We start from the raw sequence: 20341 nt of genomic DNA on the forward strand, positions 1-20341 counted from the left end.
AGCTGAAGTTTGGTGAGGAACTGTCACCGCTTGGAATGCCAAAAGTGCCCACAGCATGGGAAACGTATAGGGCCAAGTCAGAACTTTGAGTGTGTTCTCTTACAATCACCGTTAGGTCTGCTGGTTAGGTTACGCCCACCATCCTAAAGCATAGCATATCATTCATTGTGTCATTATTATATAAGTAAATTATGATCAGAGTATAATGGGATATAATCTATGTTATAGCCTACGTTGTCTTAGTTTTCACAGATGTGCCCCCTCCACTAGTTTTTACAGATGTCACACACACACACACACACACACACACACACACAATTACAAATTAATGGATTTCCTTTGACAAAATCAGGAAACCCTTAGTAAGGACACTGAGGTTACTTGATATTTGAAGCAGTAAGCCGAATTGGCCTTTAAATTCATTGATGAGAGTGAATTATTAAACTTTTATGATGTGAATTTTTAAGCATGTTTGGGTCCCAGGCCATATTTATTTTTAAAATTGGATCTTTGTGCCAGGTTCCATAACAGCTGTGTCCCGATATGAAGAATAACAACTAAGCCGCTGACTTCATTTTAATGACTTTTCCTGCTTTATCATTTTTCACAGTGAAGGAAGTATTGACTTAAGAGTTTTTAAAGAAAAAGTGAGTAGTTACAGTATTGAGAATGTCTAGATTCCTGTGTTTTATCTTTATATTTAGTTTAAATCTTGCAAATAAAAATTGGAACATAACCAAGCATTAACTGAGCAGTTTCTGCCCAGAAGCTTATTATCCGGCTACTTCAAATAACTTTAACTAATTAAAGCATAGTCATAAACCAAGAAGTCAGCAGTTGAGACTTCTGATTCATTGGAGCAGTTCTCGTCAGTTGAGAAACTAAAATCCATGTATTTTTCTACTATGGAAAAAGACCTGAGGCCTTCATTCAGAATTTATTCACTTAATTTTGCATGTGATTATAGACCTTAATTATCTGATTTATCAGATGAGAAGCTGTTTAGAAGCTGTCATTTTAGAAATTGGGGGCAACTAAAGTCAGGTACAATAACGCTGAAAGACTATCTAGCCTGATAGAAAGACAGGAAGCAGAAAAATGACTGTTCTTTGTAGTAAAACACATCATGTTGTAGTGATTATAAAGAAAAATTCAGATTATGGTTTTATATATTCTGCCTCAGAAGGCATAGAAGCATGCCTTATGAGGGCCTTTTAAAGTTTAACATTGTTTAAATAAAATTAGTTTATAACATAAAGCACTTTTCTCCATATATTATCATCTGTAGAACACTGTACTTGAATTGTTACACATGAATGATATCGGTGTAGATACATCTCACCCTAGGAAGCTGAGAGAGGGCAGTCTTATGCCACAGGTTCTCAAACTCGTCCAGGCAAGATCCCTATTCAAAGGAGGTTCCGACTTGGAATCCAGATGGAGAACAAGGCAAGGAAGGGGTATTCTGGCTTTGACGAGTGCACATTTGTCCCTTCCCACTATCCCCGGTGACTCCGTAGGAGCCTCAAGGAGCCCTTGGAGCTCTGCAGGCCCCAATGCAGAGCACACGGTCAGGCACAAGGCCAGACCAGGGCAGGAGTTACTGGTAAGGAAGGAGGTTTTTCAGGCGGCCTTAAATAAGCCCATCAGTGGTTGCCACCATGAGAGTGTTGCTTTGCTTGCATGCAGTGAAATCTACTAGGGGTTTAGCGGATAATGGGTAGAATGAAATCAACTCCTGAGCGTCACTATAACTCACTCAGGAGCCCCGTGCATTTGCTGCGGGTGGTGCTAAAGCAGTGATCCCCACCAGGAGATCCGGAACAAACAGGAGAGCAACAATAGTTTGCTCCTTATGGGCACTTAGCTCACGAAAATATTTGCAAACGTAGAATTTTATTACTGTTGCCTTGAGCGATGCTGCCGTTGCTGGTGCTGCTACTAGTACTTGTCACTCTTCTTACGCGGGCCTCACTGTTGTGGCTTCTCCCGCTGCGGAGCACAGGCTCCGGACGCGCAGGCCCAGCGGCCATGGCTCACGGGCGCAGCTGCTCCGCAGCATGTGGGATCCTCCCAGACCCAGGCACGAACCCGTGTCCCCTGCATCGGCAGGCGGACTCTCAACCACTGCAGCACCAGGGAAGCCCTTGTCACTCTTCTTGTTCTCCCTCCCCATCTCCCGCCCCTTCCCCTTTCTCCCAACCTCCCGCCGCTTTCTTTTTAGTAGTAGAGCCAAGGCACTTTTCAATAGTGTAGCTAGGTGCTTGGGTTTCCCTTATCCTCCTTTTTGGCAAAATCAATTGATTGCCAAGCTTACGTAAGGTTACCGACCATGTTCTTTCCTCAGGCAGAGGAAAGCCACGAGTGACGAAAGCGTTTGCAACCAGGGCACCTAAACCTTAGTCAGTGGGTATCAAGACGATGCGTGTCGTTGCTGCGGTACTGACTGCAGCGTTCTGGATGCTTGGCTGGTGGCTCGTGGCACTGTGGAGACTCCGTGTTGAATGGGTAGAACCACCAAGGAGGCGGGCGGCTACAGTTTCTTTCCTGATTCTGCGCCTTCCAAGGTGCTGGTTTGCAGTCCTTCCAGACTCCTTGGTAGCAGCCACACCTCCATTTTTGGCTTCAAAATCCTATCTCAGTAGGGGAAGCTGAGTCTTGTGTCTTTCTTAAGGACAGGGACTTCGGGCCTTTCACACTCGGATGCTTTGATGGGCTGGGTCACAGACTGGCTTTGTTATAATAAGTTTCTTTCAGTGCTCAAACCCTCAAATTATTCCTGCAGATCCGCCTTTTAGCCTGTTCTCCATAGAGAGACCTGAGCATTTGTGGCTCAGATTTTTACAGCGCACCGTCAGCATTGAATTGAGATTTCCACCCCTTTCTCTCTCTCCCTGCTGCTTGTTTTTTATTGTTAGAAAAAAGATCAACCTCAGAGAATATTTTTATTGTGAATTTTAACTGGTACTGACTGTCAGGGAGGCCAAACTGTGCATGCTTTTAAAGCAGGAGCCTGCTATCAGACTAATTGGCCCTGCTGTGCTCTAATTATATGACCTTGGACACATCCCTTGCTGGGCCTGTTTTCTCATCTGTAAAATGGTAGTAAGAATAGTATCTATTTCTTAAGGTGGTGAGGATGGAATGAGTTACTCTCTGTGAGGTGCTTACAAGAATACCTGGCACATAGGAAGTGCTAAATTCATCTTAGCTGCTTTTGCTGTTACTGGGCTGCTGCTGCTATGATGATGGTGATGGTGATGGTGATAAGGATGGTGACTCGTAAAAGTTAAATTCGTCTTCTTACTTTCCAGATTTGGGCAGAAACCAAGTAGCTTTGTATAGATTTGTGCTGGGAATAAAAGTCCAAGGGGATGGCCCCTTGAAATGTAGATTGTTTGGCTGTAGGGAAACCATGCTTGTTTTGAACCTAGACCCTACCCCTTAACTATTAGAGTAAATGTGAAAAAAAAAAATAGGATAATAATGCCTACAATGTTAGGTTATGAAACTAAGAAAAAAACAGAATAAAGAGCTTGGTTCATAGTATATACTCAGCATACAGCAGCTAGTATAATTCTGTTTTAAAGAGAAAATCTTAGGCCACCCTCAGTCACGGATATGAAGTTACTTGGTAGGTCAGAGTACTATTGCGGAAGTTTGTCCGATTATTGACTGTTTATGATGAAGTTTTAAATTGGTTTACGTTTGCCTCATTTATGTATACTCTCTTTACTACCAGGGAGCTCTTCAGAACAGACCGTTAACATTTCTTCTTGTCTTTTGAATTGTCTGTTGTAGAAATCAGCTCTCAGGAGGAAGTGTGCGGTCTGCAAGATCGTCGTCCACACCGCCTGCATCGAACAGCTAGAAAAGGTGAGACAGCGCCACCTGCTGCAATTTTTGCTACCCTGCCAGTGTTTGGACTTCAAAGACCAGGTGTCAGTTTCCATTTTCAACTTTTTGAAAACAATGCTCTTTTAAAAACCTGGAAGTCCAACATTATCACCAGATTAATAATGAAAGGATGGAAGGACAATGCTTAAGTTTCATTCACTGTATTGTTTGCTGAGGTATTACTTGATATCATTTTATGTTGACTCTCAGGAAAAGGAATAATAAGGTTAGAGAGAAAAGCCTCACGTGTACTCATTTTTTTCACAATAACAAACGTTGTTATTCACCCATGGGATTTTCCACAAGATGTTTCGTATTAAAGAAAAAAAATTCCATAGCTCTTTAAAATCATTGTTTAGACATGTCTGACCTTTGTAAGTTTACTTCTTCCTAAATTGGCTGCAAGGGCGAGAGCCCGGCCAGAAGCTGAGTTCCTTGCTCTGAGCAGCGGTCCCGCTTACACAGCATTAATGTGTGGGAGGGGCTGGAAGTGACATTCCGGTGGTGTCTTTCCTCCAGAGGAGGTGGATTCTGCAGAGTCCATTTATCTGTCATCGGGGCCAAGGGAGAGGCTCCAGTAGTGAGCTCTCTGCTGTCCTCTTCCTTCCATGCCTCCTGCCCCTTTTCCACGTGGGATTCTCTGTGCATTATGTATCTTGAGCCGCCATGTGTAAATGTATTGAAATATTTTAGTCCCCGGGGATATTCATTTAGTTTTACGGACACAGTATCAATTGTTGCCAAGTGATATTTTGTGGGAATGACTAGGAATATTTTACAATAATTTTTTTTTTTTTTTGCTGTCCCAACTCCATTTACTCATTTCCTACTTCATTTCTACACTCCTTTCACCTTATCAAGTAGCTAAAGAAGATGTAAATGTATAGGGAGACCTCCGCATCTAAAAGTAAGGGAGTGCTGAATGCTTGAAGAGTAATTTCGTGCATTTTTGTGAATCATCTTCGTCATATTAAAAATGTCTCAAGTTTATATTTTCCTACTTTTAAAATCTAAAACACAGCTGGATGATTTCAGCTGCCATATAGTTTTCTTCTGCCTCTTTATTATCTCAGTTTCTCAAATTTATGGCATAAGAGCATTACTGTCTAACTTTGATTTCGTCAGTGAGACTGAAGAGTCATGGACTGGAGATAACAGGACCGCTTGGGATTATCTAAGGTGATGATTTCAAAAGACTAAGAATAGTGTAAGACTATGGTTTTTCTTTTTTTCTGTAGTCTCAATATCTGTCACTGTTGGTTTTTTCAGGTAACTCATTCTAGTCGGGTGCTTATCTCTAATATAATACACTGTTCTGTTTAAATGACAGATTAATTTCCGATGCAAACCAACATTTCGAGAAGGGGGCTCAAGATCACCGAGAGAAGTAAGTATATCAGAGCTCTAGTTCAGATACCACCTTTCATTTCCCATTGATTCATTGGATTCATAGATATTCAGTAGGGATTAAAAAAAAATGAAGTCCATCTCCCTCTATTCCACATCAGTTTCTTTTCGATACATCAACAAATACGATCAATAAAATCCACAAGTCTCTTCAGTGTGTGTCTACTGCCCTTTCTTCTTCTCGCAGAATGTATTGGGGAGCTAAGGTCTTATTGAATGGAACTAGAGAGTAGGGGGAGGAGGAGGTGGTAGAATTGAAAAGATAAGAAAGAAATAGCATTTTATTGACTTTTGGTCCATTTTAATTCCTGGAAGAGGTGGCAACTAAACTGAGACCCAAAGGGATGATCTAAGTGAAGGGCGGGGTTTAGCTAGGAGGTGAGTGACAGCCTTTGAGACAGAACACAGGCACACAGGCACAAAAGTGAGAGGATATATGAGGAAGGCGTGAGACCTGAGAGATAAGCAGAGCTAGACCAGGAAGGCCCTTGTTAGCAAGGCTGCAAGTGGAATGTCTCATCATCATAGTAATTAGAGGGGGCATTAAACTGTTATAAGCAGAATATATTATTCTGGCTACAGTGTGGAGGGAATGCCATATAATTCAAGCAATATTGGAAGCATGGAGAAAAAAATTGAGGAGCTGTTCTCCTAATCTAGGCAAGAGATAACGGTGATCTGAACTAAGAGTAATACTGAGATGGAGAAAATTGGAGAATATGAATTTGAAGGAAACAGAATTGACAGGAGCTAGTAATTGATTGGATTTTGGACACAAAGACAGGGGAGCTCGGAATAAACAAGGGTTCTTCTCTGAGAAAGCAATTAGATGTTGGCAAATGAGTTGCCCTGAGGATGGGGTAGGGAAGTAATGAGTTCAGTTGTAGCACTCTCAAGTTTGAGGTGTCCTGAGGCCCCAACTGGGAATGCCCAGCAGAAAGCTGAGTGGGTAGACGAGCTTGGAGCTTATGAGGAAGATTGGGCGCTAGAGGTTAGACATTGGTGAATTGTCAGCATATCGAGATAGTAATTAAAGCTACGAGAATAGATGAATGAGTGGAATAGGAATAGAAGACGTCTGAGTACAGAGGTGTTAATGACAGTTAATGAAAAACGACACTGTGAAGAAGAATGATCTCGTCGTTACTGAGTAATACAAGGAGATTGGGAGAAACCATGGAGAGAGAATAGGCTGGCGGTGGAGGTTTGGAGAGAGATGAAAATATCAAGAGTTGTCCCTGTCAACTGTCCTCTCCCACTGTGCTCGTCTATTATGTCAGCAAGAGGAAAGTTATGGGTCATATGTAGGGTGAGGAAATCTAAGAAAAATGATAGGGTTGTTTTACCCTCCATGTCACCCAGTTGCACTATAGCAATGGTCAGGAGATAACTCAGTGACAGCTCAGATGAAGGAGAAATTTTATTTAGGACCATAGAAGCAGCCGCTTTGAGTTTTTAAGATGGACTGTATGAATTTCTAACCAGGGAATCCATATGTCTACCTTTGGTTCCCTGTCCTTTAATCTCTCTTTTTCTCTCTGGATAGATAATTGTAATTGTATGTCCAATTTTCTAATGCAAGGATTTTTTTGGGTGTGTTTTCAGCAGCTGTTATTATTTCTCTTCCATGAAGCCAGACCCTTTATAAGTGTTCTCAGCGCCTTCCCTTGTCTTCATATCAAGGACTTGCTATTTCTTCCATTCCTACATTTTCAAATTCCCACCTTCCTTCTAGATTATTTCCATCATCATAAACATGCTCTGACAGCTACCATCTTAAAAAACCAAACAAACAAAAATAGTCCTTCACCACCAACTGTGTCTTAACTTGCGGCTCTCATTCTCAGCATTGTGTTCAGTGCTAACTTCCAGAAAGTGTTAACTACGTTCACTGTTGCCAGCGTGTCCCCTCCTAGGCATTTTAACCTGTTCTGATCTGGTTTTTACTCTACCTGTTCACTGAAATTGCTTTTTTAATGTTGCCAATATCTCCTTAATGCCAAATCCATTAGAAAATTTTCTGTTCTTACTCAGTCTTGCAGATGTGTTCAAACTACTCAGTATTTCATCCTCCTTGAAATGCTCTCCTGTCATGACATCTTTCCTAATGTTCCTCTTATTTCACTGGGTAGTCCTTTCATTGCTCACTCCCTGGTATTCGTTGGGCTTAGTACTGGACCATGTTCTGCCTACTGTCGTTGGGAGAGCTCATCCAATCCCTTGGCTTTACATATCATGTCTGGGCTGACAACAACTAGCTTTCCATTTCCAGCCCACACTTGGAGTTCCATTTGATACGCCCGCTGAATGTATCACAGTCATCTCAAATATAATACATTACAAACTAAACTCTTTATTTCCATCACCATAAAAACAAGTTTTTTCAATTCTTTTGTACCTCAGAAGATGAGATGACTATTGGCCCAGCTCCTTGATCGAGAAAATGGGTGAGGGGGGGGTCATAATGATTACTTTTCTCAGGTACTTCCCACAGGTAGTTCATTTGCCAACCCTATCAATTTTATTCATAAAATATATTTGAAACAATCCATTTATCTCCATTTCTGTTGTCAGCACCTTAGACTAAGACACCAGGATCTCTCACTTTTTTTTTTTTTTTCCGGTACGCAGGCCTCTCACTGTTGTGGCCTCTCCCATTGTGGAGCACAGGCTCCAGACGCGCAGGCTCAGTGGCCATGGCTCACGGGCCCAGCCGCTCCGCGGCATGTGGGATCTTCCCAGACCGGGGCATGAACCTGTGTCCCCTGCACTGGCAGGCGGACTCTCAACCACTGCGCCACCAGGGAAGCCCTAGGATCTCTCACTTTTCACCACTACAATAGGTTCTCCAGGATTCTTTAGTTTCCCCCTTCAATCCACCATGATTTAAGAGACTCATCTTTAAAAATGAACGTTGGATTATATCATTTTCCAACTTAAAACTCTTCAGTGGTTTCCATATCGTTTAGAGGAAAACCATACCCTTGGCTTTGCATGAAAAGTCAAAAGTCCTGCAAAGGCTGGACCCAGCCTACCTCTTCCAACCCATCCAGCTACCACATGGAGTTTCTTTCAGTTCTTGAGTCATGCATCCAGACATTCCTCACCTTCTGATATCTGTGTGTTTCATTGCTGTACTGGAAATCTCTTTGCATGGCTAGCTCTTTCTTACAGTTAGACCTCAGTTCAGATATCAGCCCCGCAGAGGTCTTCCTTGATGACCTCCTCTAAGTAGGTTAGTAGGTTACACATTGTTCTTTATCAAAGCACCTTGTTCTACCCTTCAGAGCACTTTGTATGTTATAATTATTTATTACTCATTTGCTTGTTTGTTGCCATCCTCCTATAGCGCAAGCTTTGGGGGATCACTCGTGAAATTTGTCCCAACCTCATTGTACCAGGCAGGATGCAGAGGATGTGATCAATGAATATCTTTTGACTGATTGAACTTAGAAAGGGGCTAATTTTTCCCCAAGTGTCTAAGAACTCTTGGTCTAAGAGGACAGTTTGGAGATGATACTTATGACAGGTTATGACCCATGGAGATGCTTAATTAAGAGGCCTTAGGTAGTTTACTTAATGGAAATGAAAGAAGCAATCACTTTAGAATTAGTTTGACCTGGGTTCAAAGGACACCTCTGCTTCTTTTCCCCTCGATGGTGTCTCTAGGGCTGGGCTCTGGAACAGGGCTATTAATCACTGTCCCCTAGGCTTTGTGGGGTGCCTGATAATGGAAATGTTTTAATGAATGTCGTTTGGACTCCTCTAAGTTGAACCTTTCTGGCTGGACCTCAGTTTTCTTAGAGATAAGCTGCATGGATTGGGCTGTAATTGCTAAGATCCTTTCAAAAGCTCTGTGAATAATACTATGAATTAAACTGGCTGTTTCTGAAAATAATTGAACAATTGTGTTATGCATTTCTGCTAACAATACTGACTATAAACCCTGAAATAATGGATCACCGAGATTTTAACACCCATAAGTAATAGCCCTTTCCTTACCCAGTATTTGAAGATGCTATATGGATAATTCAGATTATTGATGAGCAATAACAAGATGTTATGGTGTCAGCAGCCTTGCTTTGCTAGCTTAGCAGCAGTGAATCGACACTCATATTTGCAATTGAGTCTAATTTCATTTCAATAATTTAGGAGATATAAATAATAGTCAAAAGGAAGTAGTGTGAAAAATTTAAGTGCTGGGGAAAGAAGGATGATTCTACAGAAATGGGTTTTTTCCCCCTAATTGATAAAGACAATGGATGATCCTTCAAAATGGTAACTACACAATTTAATTGTCAAAGAAATTCGGTTGAGAATTTCATTCAATTCAGCACACATTTTTTGGCTTTTACTTTGTTCCAGCTACGTTTAAGCAGCAATAGAAGAAATTTATATCAGGCCTAAGAAGACCTCTGGGTAGATGGATACTTGACATCTCAAATCAGGGCCACAGATTAGAGACAGTTACTCAGTTTCTATAGTAGTGCCTTTGTTTGAGTTATTTTATCTGGGCCTTAATTTCCTACCTGTTTCCTAGGAAGGATGGTATTAAAAATAGTTAACAACTTGCAGAGTCAAATATTTAAATAAAAATTTTTAAATGTTCTCTTTTATTCCTTAAATAAACGAAACTACATGGTATTATAACCCTGCTTACCAAACGATGTACGTTGCAGCAGAAATGATTCATTGTCAGTCTTATAATTTCTAAATAATTGTTGATTCGTTGAAACTGCTGGTTTAGTCTTTTGATTAGAGCTGTCACTAGCTAAATAATTCCATGAGTCAGCCGTGATTTCTCATAGGTAATTGCATCAAATTCTTCCAATGTTTCCCTCCGTAAATTCTTAAATTGAGAGTCATTAGGTGATTTATAATCTCAATAAGCAGAGAATTTCTCTTCACTTCAATGATACTCTTCATTCTCCCTCAGCTTCTGCTAAACTAACAGCAATTATAGTAAATTTTTCTATCTCTCATAATCCTGCCTGACATTTTTATGTATTCAATATTTCCACTACTGACTGTCATTGAAATCATTTATTGAAGGAGCCTGAACCTGATCTTTCAGAGCAGAGGAGAGGCGCTGCAACACAGAGCTGCCAGCCTGCCTGGGTCTGAATCCTTGCTCTGTCCCTGACATTTGAAGTCGCCACTCCATACCTTAGTTTTGTCATCTGTAAAATGAGGACGATAATGATAATTCAAGTCAAGCCCTCTGATAACATGCCCTACAATGATGTTAACTGGGATAGAGTACAACTGGCAGTTGACCCCAGGCCTCCCCAGCCCTTATTCTTAAACAGGCAGTGGGCTAAGTGTGCTTCTCACTTGAGTGGGTGGAAAGCTGGAGCGGTCCACTTCATCTGTGAACTAGAGAGATAGAGGGTCCAATATCATCATCCCCAGTAGAGTTTTTTCACTGACCTGAAGGTATGGACGCTGATAACTGAGCAGTTTTCTGGACTTGCAGCCATAGGCCCCCAAAATTGTTTATATTGATATTTAAGCTTGGACAAACAGCTACCATCAGTGGGGCACAGCCCAGTCTTCTGAGTTTGTGGGAGAACCCAATGGCATCGCCCCAGTAACATGATTCATTTTCAGAAGAGAGCTCCAGAATCTTGGAGACCTGCTATGCCCGAAATTAACACTCTAGTTGCTTAATAATGAGGAGGTAGGAGTGGGCTCCAGTGCTGGGGGGCGGGGGGGCGGTGTATGGCATCCAGGGAGGAGCCAGGGGGATGGTAGGGGCACTAGACTGCAGTTTATCAACCGATATAGAAATATTTCAATATTTTACCAACTCGGGGTTTTACTAGTTCTTATCAACTAAACAGCACCTATACTCATGAAAAGCCTCATGAAAATTAAAATTATTATTACATGTAAGGCATTTTAAAAAGTGCCTGACAGTGTTAGTAGTCAAGAAATGTTAACTATTATTATTAGCTTCTTTCTGAGAACAATGTAAGAATTGTGTCCTTGTTTCATTAAACTGCCACAGTGCGAAAAGCAAGATAAAAACTAGACTAATTAGTGGGACCATTATGCTTTTTTTATATCTTATTATAGTTAAAAGACCATTATTCCTCCAGGATCTTTGTTTAGTTTTAATTTAAATTGGTTTGACGTTACGAAGAGAAATAGAGGTGGCACTTTGGAATTGATAATGCTAATGCTTGTTAGAGGTATCTTTGTCACTCTGAATTTCATGCCTCGATATAACATCTTTTTTTCTCGACACTGATCTGTTTCCTGTGTCCCTCTGTACTTAGAACAATGCCTGGATAGTAGGCATTTGGTAAGTATTTGTTGAAAAACTGAATATATGGTAAAGGGCCCGTGAGCCATGGCCACTGAGCACAACGGGAGAGGCCACAACGGTGAGAGGAGGCCACAACAGTGAGAGGCCCGCGTACCGCAAAAAAAATTTAAAAAAATAAAGGGCCTATTTTAAAGGGAAAGTATGGATTGTGGCCTGACAGCATGCATGTTAATTTCAGGTAAAGTGTGTTTTCTCAGAAAAGGGCAGGAGAAAAACATTAGCAAATATTTCAGGTGTATTGGCCTAAGAGAGATGAGTTGTTGGAAGTTATTAGGGTTTACCTGTACCATGAGGCCCGAAGACCACCTTCTCTCTTGTAAAGTATCCCAACAGCTGGGGTGACGGGTGCTTCTATTTGGGAGGAAAAGGACCTTCCATGTTTCCTACAGCTCAAGCCAAGAATAGACCTTGGAAGCTGATCTCATTCAGGTTATCCAAGGACAGTTTAAATACAACCTCATTGCAGAATTTCGCGATATGCCCACATCTCTTGTCTCTGTCATCAGTTTCCTTCAGCTTTTCTCTTCCTTCACTTTCGCTAGTGAAAAACTGTCACCATGTAAGTCCCGAATCAGGAGATCTGTTTCCTTCTGAGAATTTAATTTCTTTAAGTTCTCTGACTCCAATGTTTAATACAGTACCTGCCTGGCATTTATAAAGCATTAAATACATTTTTGTTTAAAAATTTGGAGGTCTTTGTCCTTCTCTCCTTCACCTTCTCATTTCTTTAAGGATATTTCTTTTACCTAGAGTAACGAGAATTCATTATGGCCGTTCGTTACCAGGAAGCTGCAGAGGGAGGGCATGGTTAATGGTTTCTACAGATACGAAAGGTCACTGAGGATGGAGACTTGGCTTCATTTTCCCAAGTGGGTTCATGTTTATTGTGAAACAAATCACACATACACATATTTGTTTTTGTGCTTAGATGGGCTTAGACGGTTGTTCGTGGAAATCTTTATTCTTAAAACATTAAAAAAAAAACCTAACATTGGAGTTGGGAAATTGAAACATGTTTATTTACTTTTGTTTTCCCACAGAATTTTGTGCGTCATCACTGGGTACACAGGCGTCGGCAGGAGGGAAAATGTAAGCAGTGTGGTAAGGTAAGGGGCCTGCACCCCACGGTCATCGCAGGAGGCTCCTCAGGCCTTGGCAAGCACCCAAGGTAGATGAGTCCAGTCACCCGGATCCAGGGCTCAGGACGTCCCTTCCTTTCCCAAAGGCCTCCCTTCTCTAGGTCCCCTTCCCTTAAGAGGTGTTTTATTTGTTCTAGAGCTCACTCAAGAAGCAGTGGTCTCCATACAAGGAATTAGCACGTTTTAAGAGAGATGGATGGACTTTTACAGTGAATTTCATTGTGGATAGTTTAAAAAAAGGATACTTCCTATTTTGTTAAAACTCCCTCCTGAGGACTGCTGGCCCATCATACTTCTTTGAACACCGACAGAAAACCAGTAGGTTGATGAGCGATACTACTTGTGTTGATATGTTGTGGTTGAGCAGAACTGGGTAGAAGGACAACAGGGAAGCAAGAAATGCGTCGCTCTCCTGGGATATTATCCAATTCCTGGAAAGAGATGCCCTTCTCATACGTGGTGACTTATGTCTACTCTCTAAGTGTGACTGGCTACAGGCCCCTCAGGGTGCAGGGCCACTTGGAAGAGTGAGGTGGGGATCTGACAGCTTCATGCTCTGTAGATTCCACGTTATTGACCCTAGCAGATTTGGATTATGGCTTTTTCAATGTACGAAGATCTACTTTAGGAATGAAAGGATCCTCAGAGAAAGTTAAACTGGTGGTGAATCCTACTACAAAGATTTTTTAAAAAAAAATTTACATAGACGTAAGCTGGTCTCAGTAAAGCAAAGTTTTGATTTGGTAGAGAGCAAGATAATTTGGGAGAGTATATTCCTCATCAGTTCATTTCTAATTTGTTTATCTATTCACGTGACTCTTTTGGGTCAAGCGCTGGGGTGAGCTGACCAGTATGGCATTTTTGACAATAGCGGGAGGCAAGGAAGTTTTGGCTGCCTGAGTAGTGTTGGGGGCAAGCGAGACATGGAAAAAGTTTGATTAATGTTGCTGTTTTCCCAGTGCCTGAAAGGGAAATATGCTGTAGCCATTGGTTACCAAGCTCTTCTTTGGAAGGTGGCACACTTTAGTCTCAAGGGCATGGGCCTCCATTATAACTGGTATTATCTCCTCCAGTTCAACACAGTGACTCTCAGCTGGTTCCTTTCTAGCCTGGAAAGAGGACAGGCAAAATAGGTTAAAAGGGGGAGGAGGTAAAAAGAAGAGGAGGAGGGAGGGAGAGAGGAGTTGAAAGTTGCTTACCAGCCGTTTTACACGGCTGGGAAAAAGGAGGTCAGCCCTTTACCCTCACATGACCTTCCTTCGCTGGCTCCGTCTACTCCTTCCCTGTCTGCTGTTGCCCTAGGGCTTATGGATTTTCTCTTACTTAGTGGACTGTAGACTGTCTACAACTTTCCCATAAGAATGTGTGCATGTGTATGCGTAAGAGAGAAGAAACAGGTAGGCATGGCCAATTTTGAGGTCAGAGATGTGGACGGTAGGAAGGATCTGGATGAACAGGTTCTTCACTTTGGAGAAAATATCTTCACTGGACAGCCTAGTAGCTGGCACCACCTCAGCAACTTTCAAGCCATAATAGATTTGGAGGAATTTTATTAAAAGAAAATCAATAAGCATTATATATCTCGTGACCAGTATTCCCTAGCGTCGTATTTCACTCCCTTTTCTGGCTTGTCTTCTGTTGGCATGGTCAACCGAAGAGGAAGAACTGGACACCCTGCACTCTGAGTTGCTGTGACCATGTCTCTCTTCCTGCCCGGTGTCCCCAGGCAGGCATCTCAGAGCACTCACAGCTCACTGCTCATCACAGCTCTCCGCAGGGAAATCTGTGAGCCCAGCTCTTCACGTAAAGTTCCATGATGTTGAATTGTTATATTCATGTCCTGTGTTTATAATCCAGCTGCTTATGGATTCTCAGAGACTCAAGCAATTGTGGCATATGATGGTCTTAAACCTGTGTCTCCTTGCTGGATAATAAATAACCTTTCTTTGGAGCCTGGCTTCTCCCCTGGATTAGAGGAAGACTAGTGAGTGACTCTCTTTCCATTTGCAGATTAAGGGATTGAAGATTCATTTCAGACTTTGGTGCCATGCATAGTTTTCATCAGTACAGTTGGTTGTACATTCTTACATATCCAGAGATTTCTAAACCATTCCACACACACACACACACACACACACACACACACACACACACACACACACACACACACACACAGACTTCTATACACATTATTCCATAATTTATCCATTGGGATGGGGTAAAATATACTTAGCAAAAAAAAAATGTTTAAACCAGTGGTTTGAAAACGTTTGGGGTTATTAGTGAGTGTTTGTGGTTAAGAGTATTTGTGGTTTCATTTTCTACTTTTTAGAATCAACAGTAAATATCTGAGACTAATTAGAGACTGATTTTCTCTCAAGCCTTGCATATGTGTTTGGCTGACTGTGTGTGTCATATAATGAATATCAGATGGGACGGCTCGTGATTCAATCGCTCAGTTGCTTTAACATTCACTGACTGCCAGGCTGCCGTGTTTATGACCGTCATGTTGTTTTACATCGTTTTCGTTCACAGTCCGACATTATGAAATGTAGTTTAGGTCCAGGCAGAAGAGAGCTGTCACACTCAAATTATGGAATTTGATAAGTGTTTAATAAAGAGAATATTTAAAATGTGTGAGCAGAAAAGAAACTACAAGGGATAGTGAAAAACTCGAGGCTAGTAACAGCAGGGATCTGTGGTCAAGGCAAGTCTAAAGGGGTCATGAGACTAAGTCATGAGACTTAGCCAGCCTGAGGTGATCTACCAGCTGGGGGAATAAATATCCCAACTTCACTCACCTTCAGTCTCCAGTGGCGAAACCCAATAGAAACCAGAGCACAAGGGACATTGTTGAGGCAATCCATAAAAGTTAACTTTTTACAACAGGACACAGGGTAGAGAAAGACGGAGAGTGGATCCAGAGGGACAGTGGGATTGATCCCGCCCATATTTAGTGTAAATCTATACTTGGCCAATGGTTAAAAGCAAGCTGCATACTTATTCTGCAAACGTACCTCTCTACGGATCTGCACCACATCTACACATTGCATTCATTCAATCAAGATTTAGTCAACACTGAGTTATCCCTAGTAGTACTTAGAAAAAATCAACATGCAAAGAAAAAAGATAGTGATAATTATAGCTAATTTGACCTTTTATTTTTAAAGGAACCATCCAAACCCAGCAGTATGGCAGTTGTCGAAATATGCTTGTCCATTACAACTTGAAATTTTATCTTTTATTTCTTCATTTGGAAACATATAAAAATTATAAAATAAACGAGCTAATTTTTTAAAACTTAAAAGTTTTTAACTTCAAACATCAAATCATGAAAGCGGTTTTTAACACAACAATACATAGTCTAACTTTGGTCTACATTTCTGATGTCTTCCAGTTTCCTAACCAAACATGCCACATAATTATGAATTATTCATCTATAAATTATATGTACTTTCATATATAATTAAAGTAAATTAAATTGCAGGTAGCACTAATTAAAGGGGGAAATGTCAGAACTACTCTTTATTGTAATGAATATTGTTAAAAATGAATTTTAAATGAACTTGTACAATAATTGAAATATACCCATCTAAAGGAAGTATCCTTAATGGCATTTTTGTATTGCAAAAATGACACAGATGATTTAAGACATTCTGTGGGGGTGTGGTTGAGATATGGATGAATAGTGAAAGGGATTAGAGAGTCTAAAAATAATGGAAAGTACTGACCTGGAGCTTTGGGGGATGTTTCCTTCAGTAAAGAAGCACCATTCTTTACTGGTTTAAAAATGTGTGAGCCCTGGAGGTCAGCTCTCAAGAGGCCCTGCAGAGTTAGGAACAAGGAAAGGAAGTTCAAGGGTGAGAATCCATTCACTAGTTAGGCAGGTTTGGTTATTCGCCTGTGTGTTTGTCCAGATGCCATTAGCCTCAGGAGGATTGTTGAGAACGTAAAGTAGGTAATACAACAAGTCCAAAGAAATCTAGCCTCTCCATGAAGCCTGTGCCCACATAGCTGCTGGAAGCCTGGCTTTTCTTTCTGTCCTTGGCTGAGTATCAAGGAAGGAGATAAGTGCAACTACCATTCTATTCCCTGCTTCTATGCATTTGACTCTGTTAGATTCCTCATATAAGTGGTATCATACATGATGTAGTATTTGTCTTCCTGTGTCTAGCTTATTTTACCGAGCATAATGTCTTCCCGATTCACCCGGGGAAGGGGAAATGGAGAGGTACAAAGGGTACAAAGTTTCAATTATGCAAGATGGATGCGTCTTTGAGATCTACAGCATAGTGCTTGTAGTTAACAATACTATATTGAATACTTGAAAATTTTCTAAGAGGGTAGATATTATATTAAGTGTTCTTATCACAAAAGATAATAGTAACCAAGGAGGGCAGGAGGAAACTTTTGAAGGTGATGGATATATTTACGGCATAGATTGTGAAGATGGTTTCACAGGTGTATACTTGTTTCCAAACTCATCAAGTTGTACACATTAAATATGTACAGCTTTTTTGTATGTCATTCATACTTCAAAGTGGTTTGTAAAAAGGGGGGATAGGGGCTGAGGGCTCGGAAGCAGAGCGTTCCTTGCTGTGGTCTCCAGGAGGCTAAGTCACTCAGTTCTCACCTGTAAAGATGTTTTGCTACTGCCACTGCTTCCCTAGTCTTTGACATGGCTGGTGTCCTAGTAGTTACAGCTAATGTGATGCTCTAGTCACTCTGGTCCCTAATGCTCTTTCTTCAGAAAAGGCTTCACAAGAGAAGGCACGAGGATTGTGCAGAAGGAGGAGTTGAACTGCAGTGCAGCTCCAACAAAGGCCTCAGCCAATCCCATAAGGATCTGGAATAGCCCCTCAGAGTTGCCCTGCCTTGACCAGTCATTGGATGTGGGCTGTCCTTGGCCAAGGTGACTCTTTTAGGCTTAGGGCAATGCTTAAGGATGGAAAGGTGACTCCTTGGAAAGCCATCAGCCTCCAGCACTCCTGTCACCTGGGAGAATGAGCTGAGTGCCTCAGGCCCGCAGCAGAGTTTTCTAGGTGGAACATCAGCATCTACTACAGTCCGTCCCTTGTGCTTCTCAGAGTCACTTCCTTCGTAAAATACATGTTCGGAAAAGTTCCTCCAGGATTCTGGTTGGTCTGACTTCCTGGGGAAACATTTAAGAGGAAGGTTAGTGGGATACACTACAGCCCTGTCTCTGGCAGCTGGTCTTAAGTCTGCAACTGATGTTCATCATCTCCTTCCTCAACCACTCTTTCTGTAGTCACCTCACGCTCAGTTAACTCTTCTTGTCCAGGTGAGCATCTGTTTGGGCTGTTGTAACAGAATACCCTTGATTGGGTAGCCTAAAAACAACAGAATCTTATTTCTCAGTCTGGAGGCTAGGAGTCCAAAGTTGAAATGCTGGCAGATTCGGTTTCTGGTGAGAGCTTACTTCTTTTTCATAGATGACCATCTTCTCGCTGAGCTCTCACGTGGTAAAAGGGACAAGGGAGCTATAAAAGTCTATTTTATAAGGACACTAATCCCGTCATGAGGGCTCCACTCTCATGACCTAATCACCCTCTAAAGACCCCACCTTCACATACCAGCACATTGGGGATTAGGTTTCAACATACAAATTTTGAGGGGACACAAGCATTCAGTCTCTAGCAGTGACCTACTTGGTGGAGTGACCAAGTCCCTCACCCTACGCAATCTGATCCCCTGGTCTTGGCTGTTGCACTTGTCTATTGACCATCAAAAGTTTTCAAAGAATTAGAAAGGATGCCCCAGTGGATAATCTGGGTGCCAGATATTTTCTTACTGCCTCCATTGTCAAATAACTCTCCCCCACCTAATGATCAGGATCAAGATGGTGACTCCTTCCTGTGCCTGCTAGTCTCTTGACACAAAGATGCCATTGTAACTTGGTGCAGTGGTAGTTTAAGGTTTAAGGTCCTCCTGGTATCCATGGTGGAGATATTCCCCCTCTAGTATTCAGACTCTCAGAGCCCAGAGTTGTGGAGAAAGGAAGCACAAATTCCCCAAGTGGGCCAGTGGGAGTAGGCAGGGCTCCTCCTCCTCTCACTCATTGGTCTCTGCACCTATGTATTTTACCATGGAAACACAGCCCCGTTAAATGATCATGAGTTTGGTCAATATACTGAGACTAGAGGATGGTGCTCATAGGATACCACCTCAAAGCTGAAGCCCATGTCACATCTTCAAAAGACCTTTCCATCTCTCTGTCAGGCCTGTAGCTTCTTGGTGGTGTGGGATGTGGTAGGACTTATGTATCTCATGGCCATATGCCCACTCCTGAACCTCCATTTCAAGAATACAAAAATGTATTCTTTGGTCTGAAAGTGCTGTATAAGATCCTGTGTTTGTGGGTCAAACACCCTGTAAGCCCTTGCTTAGTAGCGCTGACTGAGGCCCTGCAGAAGGAAAAGGTAAACCCATACCTACAATATGTGTTGATTCTGGTCAAGGTGACTGGCTCCCACTTCCAGAATGGTAGGAGTTTAGTGTAATCAATTTGCCACCAAGCATCTGGTGGTTGGTTCCCTTTCAGGGTTGGTGCCGTATTAAGTGTTCAGCTTTGGTATCTTTGGCTGGCAGGCTAGACAGTCAGCAGTGATAGTAGCAGTGGTGGTAGTGGAAGCCCATGCTGCTGGACCCAGCCGTAGCATTCATCACTGCCATCACGGCTACTCCGCTTCTGAGCCCATGGTGCTATGGACAGCTCATGACAACGTGTGGAGCCTGAGTTGTTATATCTAAGTTTTTAGTTCGTATACCGTGAATGCTCTCTGGTGGGCATTAATGTACAGTACAGTGAGCTTCACTTTATGTTCATCCATGTGCCTCTTCCCCTGATCTCCTCTTTCCTTCCAGGCTCCTGATCAACTAGCCGAGTCCTTCAACACTATCTGTAAGTCATTACATATTCTTATATCAGGCTACTTATCTTTTCACAGAAAGTGGGGGACCAGCTGCTCCCTCTGAAGTTATGTCCCTTGGGAGGATTTCTTCTCATTTCTGTCCCTCAGGACAACTCCTGAGTAGGCTTTAGTGAAGTAGTAGTCTACTTTTGGCTTGGACTCATGTGCCAAGTTGACCCATCCATGAACCTATCACAGCTTTTTCCTTCTCTTTCAGATGGTCATAAGGGATCCCCATATTTCCATAGGTGTGAGTTGAGTGAGAGGCCTAGTATTATAACAGTGGGTAATATGGGGAGTCTGAGCTACCTACTCATGTGTCTTACTTGTGTTCTTTGGCACTGCTGGTGCCAGATCCCATATGTTCCCATTTAAATGTAACTGTGAACTGCAGCTGGGCCCATACAACCTTATGACTTAGGGATCTGACAGAACCCAGCTCATTACTACCTGGTGATTCAGGTATTCCTCCACCATAACATAGTAACATACCAGGTGCTGTTTTTGAAAGATATACAAATCTCTCCTACAGATGGCACGACCTCATTTCAGAATCCTAGAGTCTATGTTGTAATTCTCCTATTGATGCTTGTCATAAACTCTGTAGCGCCTCTTTTCTCCTACCCAGTGCCTCT

The 20341-nt window shown here is 42.0% G+C and overlaps 1 protein-coding gene across 1 annotated transcript in view; it reads left to right on the forward strand.

The window, feature by feature from the left end:
* Nucleotides 1-20341, forward strand: part of DGKI (diacylglycerol kinase iota) — a 435686-nt gene that overhangs the window by 182126 nt on the left and 233219 nt on the right. The window contains exons 4-6 of the mRNA XM_024741647.1: nt 3802-3876; nt 5228-5284; nt 12676-12741. Coding sequence (XP_024597415.1) covers nt 3802-3876; nt 5228-5284; nt 12676-12741 — 198 coding nt within the window. The remainder of the gene's footprint in view (nt 1-3801; nt 3877-5227; nt 5285-12675; nt 12742-20341) is intronic.

This window comes from Neophocaena asiaeorientalis, unplaced genomic scaffold (genome assembly GCF_003031525.2).
Source record: "Neophocaena asiaeorientalis asiaeorientalis breed wild unplaced genomic scaffold, Neophocaena_asiaeorientalis_V1.1 scaffold692, whole genome shotgun sequence".
NCBI classification, from domain to species: Eukaryota; Metazoa; Chordata; class Mammalia; order Artiodactyla; family Phocoenidae; genus Neophocaena; species Neophocaena asiaeorientalis.